Consider the following 13,846-nt stretch of genomic DNA (forward strand, 5'->3'; position numbering starts at 1 on the left):
AGGAAACCAGGATGACTACAAAACTACAACACAAACTATACTAATTAAAAGATGTTCCAACATCAGGGTTTCTATTTTTGATGATTCTTTTGAAGTGATATAAAACTAAGGATGACAGTTTTGTTATTTGTACATTTGGGAACCTGGGATTATAGGTTTTTGTGTAATAAAATAACCCTTTTTTGTGTTAAATAAATCATTGACAGAGAAACAATGTCTTTTGTTGTCCACAGGGAACACACCCACAGAGGGAAGAACAGTGGATGGAAGAGAGAGAGAGACGGAGAGTGTGAAAAGGAAGGAGGATAAGGTACAGGACTGGACAAAAGGTGAGGCGTGGTGTCAGGAATTCTTTCCTTTTTTTAAAAAAATTGATTTCAAAATAAAAATAACCAAAACCAGCTTATAATTTATTTACATTCATTTGTATAAAGGATATCTGTAAAATTACGAGACACTTCCACTGAAAGTATTGCAGTTTCCCACTGCCGGGCCAATTTGTGTTGATTTGATATTGCAGAAGTACGTTCTCTGTTAGGAGCCCATGTGTGATTTATCAGTGCCTGCTTCTTCTGAAAGCTCGCATAGAGCCATTTCTCTGTATTGAGCAATGTGCCATTAAAAAGAAGCAAGCTCTCTGTGCTCAATAGGCAAATTTTTCCTAAGCACCCAATGCAATTATGCGTAGTATGATTGATATTGCATATCAACAGAATTCTACTTCAGGTAGTAGAAAAGGTTCACCATAAACTTAATAGTTTCACAACCCCGAGTGCTGCAGTTCTGTGTGGTTGTGGTTGTCTCCTGTCAGGAGATAATAGAAATAAGCAAATATCAGCTTAGACAAGATCTAACCCACTTGTTGTTCATTTCTAAAATTGTTTCAAAGTTAATAATTAAATTTCAGCCTTATTTCCCCTACATTTCCCTGCCTGCTTTGGGTTCTAAAGGTTTTTCTGTCCTTGCTGTGTAGTGCTTTACTCCAGTGACAGTGCTGGTGTACTTTGACTTGTGACGTCGGTGTGTTTTCCATTTGAATTGCTTTTAGTTTCCACTGACTCCTGTTAGCACGGTTCTACTACTGTTACAAGTAAAACTACTGTCATGGCTACTGTAGGCAGGAAGTTTGATAGTGTCAGTCTCTGACCTTGACTATGTCTTTCAGTGCGTCTCTCTCTATTAGTTTTCACTCCCCTCTGCCATCCTGGATATGTAGTTCCCTCTGTTTCTTGGTATAGTAGATGCAGTACTAAATAATCTAGTTCAGAATTTAAGCTCTGTAATGACATGCTCTGTAAAAGTGCCGCCACTTGTTGTTCCTAAATAAAGGCCATGCGTTGATGACACAGAGAGGGGGGACATTGCCTTGCTGTAACTGGAGTCTGTAGGAGAACTGGCCCTGACTCGCCAGGTTAATCACCAAATATCAGGGGTGTAACTTCGCTGAAATGACAATATAAATGACAAGGTCTTGTGTTATAGTTCTGTGTATGTGTGTTGTGAAGCTAAATATAGATTGTACTATTTTGTAATGGTTAGGGGAAAATAGCTTGGGTAGTGCCTTTATGTAATGTTATGCTAATTAGCCATGTGCTCATGTTGCTTGGGCTAATTGTGTGTAACCCTGTGTTTAGTGGTTTGACTGCGTACCTTAAGCACTTTCCAGTTCTCATGGCAGGCTTTTTACTGCATATATAGATTTTCTTTCTTTTTTTTTTTAAGTATGCCATCCACAACAGTGGTTTTTGGTTCCCCCCCCCCCCCCCCCAAACAGGCTAACAGTTTTTTGTTTTTAAATTAACTAAATATGAACTAGTCGTGTTTGCATGTCTGGTGGCTCCCAAAGGCCCGTTTTAACTCTGGAAAAACCCTGTGTAGTAATCGACATGAAAATGTAACCAGATGCTAGTGCAGTATTGTAATTGGTATGATTAAGCCCATGATTGCTCTTTGGTATATCACAATGGCTGCTGTTGCACCAGATGGACAAAGATCCTACAGTTTCAGAACACTGCAGGAGTTTAGTTTTGAGACACAACTTGGCACAAGATGACAAAGCAAATCATGCCGAGCTTCCAGAAGACTGAAGAAAGTCTCCTCGCTGCCGAGGTTCAAACACAAGCTTGAAAGGGAAAATCAAACACTGTTGACTAATTTTATGCTGTTTGTAGTGTAGATAAAACCTGGGTGTGGGTGGATATGTTAGAGTAAAATCAATTGGATGACTAAATTATGGACAAAATGACTGAGTCATATGCAAAACCTGAAGCTGTTGCTTTTAGTTGGCTGTTGGTCTGACCTTGATGAGAGTGGGTGCCCCTCCAAACTCCTCCCAAAGTTGAAGTACTAGTGGTGGATTGTGACGACTGTCCTTATCTGCTTCTGCACACACTCCTGCTGCACATGGCAATCTCACACACATGTTGTTTTGAAAAAGAGATGGACGAACACGACTCAGTCACATCTGCACTTATTTGCTCAGTCCTTCTCATGCTCACCTCACATCTGTCATGCTTACCTTACGCCAAATGGGAGAATTGAAGCAGGAAAGATGCAGATCGCTCGCTTGCATTTGCTGGGTCTCTAGGCTATTTATTAACAAAGGGCTGTTGGGAGTTGAGAGACAAGGGCATGTGCTCCCAGCACTGGCGTCATCTTGCTTGGACAAGCCCAGAGGAATTGGGAGTGTTTTGAAGAATGTTGCCACGACAACAGGGTCTTCCCTAACAGAAGAGTTTTGAGCTCCAGGAAATTTGGGAGGATTTCACCTGAAAATAATCCTTGAACACAGATTTCAAATGGAAAATAATTTTCCAGGCTGTAATAATGCACTTTGTAGTGTTTATGTTACATCTGCTGTTAAACAAGAAGATGAATGAAATTATCGTTCTGTAATCAAATCTCAGCTCGTTGTATCTGATAATGCAGAGCATGCCTGGGACACTGAACACCACTCAAAGCTCAGGAGTAATGATCTCTATCGACCCTTTTCAGCCATACTAATTCTAAAGAGTGAAAGAGACTTGTGCTCATATCTTAACCTCTCGTGACCCGAGCACTTGTTTGGTTTGCATTTTCATCTCTATTGCATATTTGTGATTGGTTGGACCGCAAATATATAAACTACTATATCTTTAAGTAGGTAGTCTTTGTTTTGGTATGTAGTTGTTGGACACTTAAAAGTATGTCCTCGTATGGGGGGACAATTGCTTTATTTTAGAAGAAAACAATAAGGTCAGCATTGCTTAATAATGTATAAGATGCAGAAAATCCAGAATGTCATGTCCCCACATGAGGATGCACGGTCTCAAGGGGTTGTTGCTTCCAAAGAAAAATATCTGCTGGAGAGATGCATGCCCATCAGCGAGGTCACAGATGATGTCACAGCTCAGATAGCTGCTAGTCTGTCATGTTTGATAAAAGCAAATATCAAATGAGCTATAGGGCTGCCACAAACGATTATTTTGATAGTCGACTAGTCACCGATTATTTTTGCGATTAGTCGACTAATCAGATCATCATCCATTGGACGTACAGCGTACAGCTTATTGCACCAGCAGCATCTGGTCTTATATAACTATCATTAGCTTACAGCTTGAAGTGTTTGTGCTAACTAAAAATAAAGACAAGATGGTAGTTTATTAATTTTTAATGAAATTTGCAGATTGTTTCGGTGAAGTTTAATAAACTCCTTGCTTTCTAAAATATAACAGGACACCGGAGTATATTCTCCAGCGTCTCACACTTCTGATAATCAGCTGTCTGCTTGACAGTTTTAGCTGTGCAAAAACTATAACTTTAATCTCAGCCAAACCGATTTACTCAGGAACAAATAAAATACTAAAGAAAGCCAAACAATAACATTTTTAAGTTATCTAAGTGACTTATATATATGTTTAACCTGACTAGCGAAAGACGGCGGTGGGTTTGAAAACGATTTGCCGGGAGTCCGGTGTTCTCACGGCTCTAGTTAGCCTTGCCCCCGCCTAGCTAACGAGCTAGTGGGTAACAGACGTCTCCGAAAACGTCGGAGCGCTTTTGAAAATATGCGGTGTCTTGATAAACTGAGCAGATATTTGAGGTTTACACAGCTACATTCTCGCCTGAAAATATGTTAAACGTTTATTTTGTGACCCAGAAAGAATAATAAGAGTAAAGTTAAAACTACTAGCTGCCGCCATTGTTGACAACTGCGCTGGGCTGCGCTATGAATTCTGGGACACAGCTTCTTCTTCTTCGGGGTTTAACGGCAGTTGGCATCCTTGTACATGCAGTGCTGCCATCTTCTGTTTCAGTCCGTTATTACACTCTTAAATCCTGCTACTCATTCCTGCGTCCTTTGTGATCTTACAAAGCTTCAAACGATGCGTCGACTATTAAATTAGTCGTCGACGATTTTAATAGTCGACATAATCGTGACTAGTCGACTAATCGTGGCAGCCCTAATGAGCTAATGATATACACTGGCAGAATTGCTTAAGTAAAGCCTTTAGTGCATCTCAAGTTATTAACACTAGACAAAGCTATATAGTTGAATCCATCCTGCAATGTATATCTACCTGTGTGTATATCTCCCGCCACCCTCTTAGTGCAACTATTAATATCTTTTATTTCTGAGGGCCTGTTGTGCTTTACTGGGATACAGATGATGTTTAAAAAATGTGTCCGCTTTTGGCAGCAAAGCACCATGCTTCAAATAGATTTGCAGTTGCATAGCAACAGCAGGACACATGAAGAGGGCCTTTAGTTAAAAGAAATGTTGAGCTGACAGTCGCTCAAGAGTCAAATTAAACGCAGAGCAGTCATCTAAAAAAACTATGCGTTCAGGCTAATAAACGTCTCTAACATGTCAGAAAATGCAGAACTTTGGCGGTGACTTAACGTTTAGGTCTTCCAGAATTTCACAACCAGTTAAACGTTTTACATGTTACAGGAAAACTTTTTTTATTAGTTTTAGATTTATACTATCCCATCTGCAGTTTAACAATTTGGGATTAAACAGAAGACTTTCGAATAGCATCAGATTCATTACCATGTGTTGCTTTTTTTTTTTTTTTTTTTTTTTTTTTTTTTTTTTTTAAAGGGAAAAAAAAAAGAACAAAAGCAGGCTTTTAAATATTCAGATGTCCCTTGGCTTTAATCCCCTTCTCCTTCATGTTTTAAATGTATTTGCATTAATTGGTAAATTTTGCTGATCTTCTCCATTCAAGGCCTCATTGTCTCTTTCACATTGTTTAATTTGACTCTGTCTGTGAAGCAGCAAATGTGTTCACTGTGCTCGATTCATGTGCTGCTGAATTGAGGAAGTTACTTATACATGTTAGAAGCTGCAGCTGCATTCCTGGCCCATCAGCCTCAGTGACAGGTCTCTGCCTCTCAAATTTCACTTCTCTTGTCTTTTGTTTTCTCCTCCTTACCGTTGAGGGGAAAAAAAGGTTTTCATTGTATTATTCAGTTCCTTCTAATCCTGTATCTTGTCCCTAAACTCTCCTCCCCTCTTAACTTTCTGTCTGTAAGGTGATAGCAGCACTTAAGTTGATGCCAACTCCAGGGGCCCCTACAAAAGCCTTACTCAAATGGAAGCAAATAGGAACAAACTGTACTTGATGTTCTGAGCAGCAGCAGTAACAAAGCTTATACACCTTGGTGATGCTGACGTTTTGTTTTTTCCAGTAAAAATAAAACTGGGTACATTGGGAAAAGGCCATTTTAATAAGTGAAAACTGCAAGTTTAGAAAATTACTTGGCATTAAAGGGTTTGGATTTAGAGGCATGCATATATTCATCTACAGATCTTTTAGATGTAAAGTCAGAAAGTATTACACAATAGTAAAGGCGCCTCACCAGTTTCTCCCAGTAATTATTTGTAACTGGAACCAACTAAGTTTAACTGCTAAATTAGCAGGTCAGCGTGCGGATTCACAAACATACACCAGGTAATCCTCCTTCCTGTAAAAATACTATAGAACAGTTTTTATATAGGTAGAGTTATGCCTGAATTATGCTTTAGTAGGAAATCGACGCTGTGATATATGATGTATCTGGACACCCCTCTCAATCTTAAGCTGTAAATTTCCACACCAATCGGTCGTTGCGAACTGCGCTGACCTGAAGTACAGTTGCATTTCTCGGGAAGTCCTTATGATTTTATGTGGAGGGTTAAGATGCTTCCGGTTAAATTCCGGATTATGAAGTAGATTTTCCGCTGAAGGATAATTCAGGCATTAGAAACCTTGTTTCTTCTATAAACTTCTATAGCGCTGGGAGTTATTTTGCAATCTCTGGCATCGCCCCCTGGTGACCTTAAAAAAGAATGAAAGGTTGAGCCGCTTTTCACATGTGGAAGCTTCGGGCGTCTTTTATACATTCATCTGGTTACATTATGTTATCTTGAGAATTTATACAACATTAGTCATTGCAGCTATTCGCCTCAACAATGTAGCTGATTTCAAAACTGTGTGAGCTGTCTCAAAGAAAATGGCGAGGTGCATTTCAGAAAAACACAAAGTGCTTTCATACCTTACACAGATAAGTAGGTAGGCTTTGTCAGAGTATATCTAAGCGTGTGTGGACACCAAAAGCTGGGCACATGTTGGCACACATGAACAACACTGTGGATAATCTGATGAAAAGTTGAGTAATTTATATATAAATATATTTATAAATGGATAAATAGATAAAATATTGTTCTAGTAGCTCAGTTAGTGATGTTCAATGTCATTAATTTGGATTTCACTGCCTTATAAGGATATAAGCGGTTTTCCCTGCATACCTGCTTTGAAGCAGATGCTTCGGAGTTGACAGAGGTCTTTCCATGTAGGAAGGTTGAGCCAAGACTCTGGGAAGTAAACAGCTCAGTTTGCTGGAAGGATCTTGCACTTTGAGTGCCGTGGCTGCCGGAGGGAGCAGGTCTATTCCACAGTAAAGGCTCTGTATTTCTGCTCTGTCTTGTTTTGTTTAACTTTGTTCTCTCTTTTGGATAGCGCTCTCTCTTTAAAATATTTTTGTGTCACTTTCCTGGGAAAGGAGAAGGGAAAGAGTTTTAGTAATCATGATATCATTGTTGTATGTGTTTTTGATTGGTTCCAGAGGGTGCTTAAGCAGCTTCTGGCAGGGTGTATGTCTAGATGCTGGCTGTGTGCCCAGTTTAAACTAGTGAGCTGAGAGTTAATAAAGGTGGGATTAAGCCTCTAAGTGTTTCTGGTCAGCGTGTTGTCTCAGAACACTGGTTGCTGGTCTGGTTGAATCTTTTTCCTGGTGTGAATTGCTGTAGGATGCATCTTATTTGAAGTTATTCTCGCCACAAAAAGCACCCCAGCTGCCAGTGAATACTTAAATTGTAAAAACGTATTTCCATTGCTTCAATTTTGCCAGCGCATTTGCTCGTGTGCACACATGGGTTTGTTTGTTCTTTTATCATGTTGGCTTGTGAACAGACTGGTTGCTATTTGAACTGGAGATTTATAAATAGACCTGTATACTGCTTGCAGCAGGCAGAAAGCTAACGCACTCTATCCTGCACCAAGAAAAAGGTCAGGAGACTCGCACAAACACTTTACTTATTCCTGTCAAATGCACTGGGCCTTTTTCAATGAAGGTTGCCTATGTCACTCTCCCCTTTGTTGATTTGTGGCTTTATTTGTATCCCCATATCTCAATGTATAGTGTTGCATTTGTCCCTTTACTCGTCCTTTTGCTTTGCTCGAGGTAAGAGGTTTTCCTTGCCTTGGTGTCCTAGTGCAGAGCTGCTTTAAGCTCGTTGTATAACCCTAATCTAGTCTTCCCTGTAGATGTTCACCCTACCCCGCCCTTCACCAAGAGAAGGTGTGTGTGTGTGTGTCTGTGTCTGCTTATTGCTAGTGGATTTCTGACTAACCTGGCTGACTCCACCTGCTCCATAGTCTCTCGACAGGAGAAAGGATAATGCCATCTTCATATGTTAGTGACACAGAATCCAAACAAAGTAGTCTTCATTCAATCCCTTAAGTAAATACAGTGGCTCAGGGAAAGTGGTAGCCACCATGTTTCCTTTACAGCTGTGCTTGACCAAAACGATACCTCTTGAGGCTTTGACTGTAGGAGCAGTGGATTTCTGGTAGTTATCATGTGCCTTAAGCATGTTGTGGTTTAGTGGTTGGTAGGCATGGGAATCGAGAACAGGTTCTTGTAGAAAACCGGTTCCCAGAAAATAGCGATGCAGTCTAGAGATACGGACACTTATTTTATTGCACAACAGTACAAGATAAATGATGGAGTGGAAAACTGCATCCCGGACAGAAACGACCGCATTATGCTGCTAACACAAGTTTAGTTCTTTGTAAGCATCTGCCAAGCATGCTAACACTAAGCTAGCCAAAAACCCAGAGAAAGGTCTTAGGCTACGTTCACACTGCAGGTCTTAATGCTCAATTCCGATTTTTTGATCAAATCCGATTTTTTTGTCTCCTCGTTCACACTACAAATAAAATGCGACAGCAAACGCGCTCTAGTGTGAACGCTCAAAGCGGCCCGCATGCGCAAAAGAAGATGTCACACACAGCGCGCTCTGTTTAGACCAAGAACAAACAGTATTGTTTGACTGATGGCCGTTAATATAAAGACTTCGGACTTTACGTTTCCCAATTTTTGCTTTAAGTTATTTTGTTATTTACATAATAATGTAAATAACCTAATAATGATCCTTATTGCTGTTTAAGAGAGGAGCGGTGCTTCAAAGGATAGCTGCAGATTTCTGTCAGAATCTGCAGATTATACAGTACAAATGAAATGTTTACGTTGTCTTCCCAACAGTTTCACTGACATCTACACTGGATGGCTAGGAAGCGTTCGCGATGTCTTCTCGGGCGCTGATAATTGGCTTCAGTCTTGTGTCGGTGACGTAAAAGGCGGATTTAATGCGACTTGACCGTTCAAACAGCAGTCGCTTTCTAAAACATCGGATATGTATCGGATTCAGTACCACATACGAAAGTGACCCAGATCGGATTTGAAAATATCGGATTTGCGCCGTTCACACTGTCATAGCATGATCGGATATGGGTCGCATAGGGTCAAAAAAATCGGATTTGATGCGCTTTCGCCTGCAGTGTGAACGTAGCCTTAGAGATGTGTCTTCAAGGATTTTTGTTGGTGTATGTGGGGGGTTGGAGCCTCAGGTTTATATTGTTAAATGGTGAATATGAGATGATGTGTTTCAGTAATTTTACAGAGTAACGTGAAAGTAATGTAACGAGTAGTGTAACTAATTGCTTTTGTCTGGGAGTAAATAAATAAAAAAAACTTTTTACTTTCAAGAAAAGTGTTCTGTGTAATATGTGTAAAAATTACTTTTGAGTAATGACTCCATCACTGATCACAAAAAGAAGTAGCTCAACAAACATGCACAAACATTTGACCCACAACATGCAAATAACGTGCATGAATTTCTTTATTGCTGCTTTGCAATGGTGGTTACTCTCAAAAAAGAGCCAATGAGAATCCAATGGCAATCAAAAATAGATATCGATATAAAATCTGAATGACTAATTTATCATATCAATATATTGATAATCGGTTCCCATCCCTACCAGTTGCTGACAGTCTTTTTGAAATGATTTAAAATGGATATATCCTGTAGCATTCACACATTTTTCTCTCTCCTCTTCTCTCTTTCTGTTCCTGCAGTGCCAGAGCATACCAAGTCAAGACAGAGTCCTTATTCTACTCAACCTCCCCCCTTTTCCCCTCCCCACACATAGCATACACGCACACGTACAGTCCTCAGCGATGCCAAGGGGGGCTGATCAGCCTGCTGCCCGCTCTGACAAGCCCTGCCTCTTCACCTCAGACCCTTGAGGCTGTGCTCTCTGAGCTCTGACGTTTGACCTCCCCTGTTTCGACCTGGGATCCAGAGGTCACCTGTTCTCCAGTCAGCCCGGGGACGCCCTCCTGCCCAGCCAGGTGTCACAGCCACCAGCGGCACTTATAGGTAACCTGTGAAGAGAAGGAAAAGGGAACAGATGTCACTTGCTTAACACACAAGAACATTGTCTTTTAAATAAAGCAAGAAAACGATTATGCTGTTATATTTAAATGGCACTGAACATTAACATGTAGGTATGTTCTCGCTCATAGCTCCTGATGTCTTAGCTCTTGTTCTGCCAAAGTGAGGATTTGTGAAATTTGTATGAGGCTATAATTGATTCACAGTGGCAGCTGTCCTCATCTGCATCCAAAATGATGGTTCATTTCTAAAAAATGGTTATAATCCAACAAAAATGTATGTTATAAGATTATTTGTTGCTACTTAGAGGTCGGCAGTCATTCTGTTACCAGCGCTAAAAGGAAAAGATCCTGAGTATTATTTTATAAAAAAAAATTGCTTATCTTTGTTAAGATGCCGAATGGGGAGTTTTAATTGGGTTTTTAATTCCTTTGAGCTGGATAACCACCTTTACCTGCTAACTTAGATTCAGAAAACAGCATCTCACCACTAAACCCTCTGCACTTGTCTTACTTTAAGCTCTTACTTTCACGCTCTCGTTTTCTTTTGTCTTTGCTTGTCTCTTTTCTTTTTTTCCTTTTTTTGCCATGACTGTTTCTAACATTTTCTCTGCTCTGTTTTCTGCCCCTCAGCCTTTTTGACAGTCTTTCCTCTGTTTCCAGGCATGGCTCCCATTCGGGATTCCGTCAGCCACTCCCCTAATCAAACAGGTGACTACACATGGTCTTCTTTGATACTCTGTCTTCTGCAATTCAGTCCTCCTTCAAGTACCTTCTTTAGTCTCTGAGCAGTCATCAGATGAGTTAGACTCAGTCTGACTTGACCTTGGCTGATAATTTTATTTCTGACATACGAGAGACAGAGAGAGATGAATGAGAGAGAAAGTGGGTGTCAAAGGGTGGAAAAGAAGACTTGGCAAGCAAATGCGATAAGCAGCGAGAGCTGGCAACCATTTTATGTGTGAGAGACTTTTAAGTTGGGACCAAGTGGGCAGCCGTTTGGTTAAAGAGACTCGCACGTTACCAGGTTAGGTTCAGGCATCTGGTGAAGAAACATGGCTAGAAAAGGGCAGCTGCTGTTTTAAATGAAGAATGTTGTAAGCTCTGATTCAGATTGTAAAACGATGCCTTGTTGAGCCGATGCCGTAGCCTGGTACGTAGCCGTAGTCTGTGGTAGCCTGGTTGTGGCTGTCTAAATAAAATTTTCCTTTGATACTTCTTTGCACAGTAAAGTTACTTTCTGTTGCTTTTCCACTCACATCTGAGACTCAATGGGTGTTTGTACAGAAACCTGTATCGCATTGTTCTATGCAGTCTAATTTTAGAAACATGCCAGGTCTAATTTTATTTTTTTATTATATTTTGGGTGAGAAAAGGGTTTAAAAGTCTGAATAATTTAAGTTGCCACCACTTCATTTCCTTTGCCAACTGCTCCCCTCTTTCTTCCTCCATATTTCCTTTTTTCACACTTTGTTGCCGTCTCCCCTATTCCCTCCATCACTTCTCTCCTGCTGATGCTCATCCTCCACCTCACTGAATCCAAGTTTTATTGCTTTGGCACGCTTTTGGGTCCTGCTGTGGTTACAAAATGGTGGCAGCTGTGTCCAAGCTCAGCCCTGGCAGTGAGCACATCCAGAACAGTAGGGCAGCTGAAGCTTGGAGGGAAATTAAAATAAATAAAATATATATATATATATAGGCAACTTTGAGGGATTTAATTATCCTCAGTTTTTTAAATTTGGTAAATGTTACTAATGTTGTGTTTTATGTTGTAACTTTATTTTTTCCGTGTTCAAACAATATCTTCTGTTTCCAATCTCTCACCAGGTCTGGATCATCCTGGCTTGGATTCGCAGTATGAGCCTCCCCCCTGGTCGTCTGGCTCTCCCTGCAGCAGTGACGGCAACAGCAACTGGGGCAAAGCCCTAGTAGACGGAAGCACCGACACCCCCAATAACCCTTCTTCAACCAGCTCTTCCGTCTGGCCTCCCTCATCTTTTTCTTGCTCATCCTCTTCTTCCTCTTCTGGCTGTGGATCAGGATCAGACCCCGAGTCGGCATCAGAATGCATGGACGCAGACTCTAGTTCCTCAATCGGCTCAGAGAGGAATCTTGCTGCTACAACAGTGATGATGATGTCAGCAAATGCTTCTTCGTCATCTGCAACTTCTTCCCCCACCTCTTCTTTGGGGAATGCTGCCATGATGGTCAGCGTTTCAATGAACGGAGATGGCAATGGCAACAGTCATCAGGTGGTTGGCGCAGGTATGGAAACCATCAGCAGTGCAAATAATGGAAATAACATGTCTGAGCCCTCACAGTACTCCATGGCTGGGTCCAACAGTATTGGCAGCAATAACATGAGCAACCACAACAACAAGCTTGTCAATAACGGTGGTGTATGGGGCACCCCTTCAGGCAGCAATGTGATCCCCACTGGCGGAAGCACCCCCTGCATCAATGGAGGGTTAAACCCAAACACTTTAAACCCAAATGCCAACCATGGTGCCTGGCCACAAAATTCAATCCCAAATCCAGCATCCCAGGGCCAACGGCCTCCACAGGCTCAGGGGATAGGTTCCAAACTAGGTATGGCTCCCCAGCAGGCCCCCTTGCTGGGCTGGGGCGGCATGGCAGCTCCAGACAACAGCAGTATGATGCAAGACACCGAGGTGAATAATGGTACATTAAGCAGCAACAGTGGAAATGGTGGCCTAAAGCCTACCAACCTTAACACTGAATCCAATGGACCAAATAACACTATCACAATGAATACTACTACTACTACTACTAATGCCACAATGACCTCTAGTCCACCAAACTCTACCGCCTCACCCCAACTCAGCGGGGATTGTTCTTGGGGTTCCATTGGAGGAGGGACCGGGGGTCCGCTGGCCAATGGAAACCCCTCGTCAGCACCCCAGCACCCCCAAGGAGAACTGGGGGGCAGTGGGGCATTCGGTACGCCTTGGGGCGCAGCTAACTACCCTGTAGACAAGGGCCCCCCAAATGCAGACACTGTGAACCCCCAAATCCCCTCTACTGCTGCTTATAAGAGTAATAATAACCACAATAACACTGGGGCCCCACGCTGGGACCAGGGGCCCTCCAACACCCCAAACCAGCCTCAGAGCAACTTGTCCTGTGGCATTGGCTCAAATCAAATCCTTGGCTCTACAGGCCAAACAGCAGGAAATGGAAACCAAACGACGATGGGGCCCCCAGCAGCAATACCTCGCCCCTGGGGGAGCAGTGCGTCCTTGTCCTCATCGTCGTCTTCCACAACGCCTAGTAACAACCCTTCAGATGCTGGAAGTCACAAAGGAAGCTCTTCTAACAATGGCTGGAAAAGCCTGGAGGATGACGCCATGGGAATGGGAGGAGCAGTGGGAGGCAGTGGAAGCCATGGCTTGGGGAGTGTCACAGGAGGCTGGGGTCGCTCTGGGGGAAGCGAGGGAAGCGGTGAGAGCTCCGGAGGCCGTTCTAGCTCAGACAGAGAGAGCATCCAGACAAAGGGGGGAAGGAGCAGAAAAAGTCCCAATCCTGCATCAGTACTATCACTTCTGGTCCGGGCTGAAGTGGACCCGAGGGTCCTGTCCAACACTGGATGGGGACAGACGCCCATACGGCAGAACACTGCCTGGGATGTCAATTCTCCAAATAACAATCAGAACCAGGGCACCAGGGGAGATGAAAGAAAGCTTAGCAGTGGAAGCTCCGGCTGGGGCAAAACGACACCGGCAGCTCCCTCCCAGACATCTGGAGGTAATTTGCATGAATTTTTAAAATAAAAATAAATAAATAAATCTTATTAAGAATAAAATTAGATAATACAAGGACAGAAAGTGATGCATCTTTCCTGTAT

General features: G+C 42.1%; 1 protein-coding gene across 8 annotated transcripts in view; it reads left to right on the forward strand.

Annotated features, from left to right (window-relative positions):
* The window catches only part of LOC113021066 (trinucleotide repeat containing adaptor 6A), a 36,058-nt gene that overhangs the window by 10,033 nt on the left and 12,179 nt on the right, over positions 1-13,846 (forward strand). For 7 of the 8 annotated variants that reach the window (XM_080300407.1, XM_080300410.1, XM_026165489.2 and 4 more), the window contains exons 3-6: positions 234-329; positions 9,664-9,967; positions 10,645-10,692; positions 11,809-13,746. In XM_080300407.1, the coding sequence (XP_080156533.1) occupies positions 10,647-10,692; positions 11,809-13,746 (1,984 nt within the window). In that variant the 5' untranslated portion in view covers positions 234-329; positions 9,664-9,967; positions 10,645-10,646. The remainder of the gene's footprint in view (positions 1-233; positions 330-9,663; positions 9,968-10,644; positions 10,693-11,808; positions 13,747-13,846) is intronic. The other variant, XM_080300411.1, reaches the window with a different exon arrangement.

Source organism: Astatotilapia calliptera, chromosome 4 (assembly GCF_964374335.1).
Source record: "Astatotilapia calliptera chromosome 4, fAstCal68.1, whole genome shotgun sequence".
NCBI classification, from domain to species: domain Eukaryota; kingdom Metazoa; phylum Chordata; class Actinopteri; order Cichliformes; family Cichlidae; genus Astatotilapia; species Astatotilapia calliptera.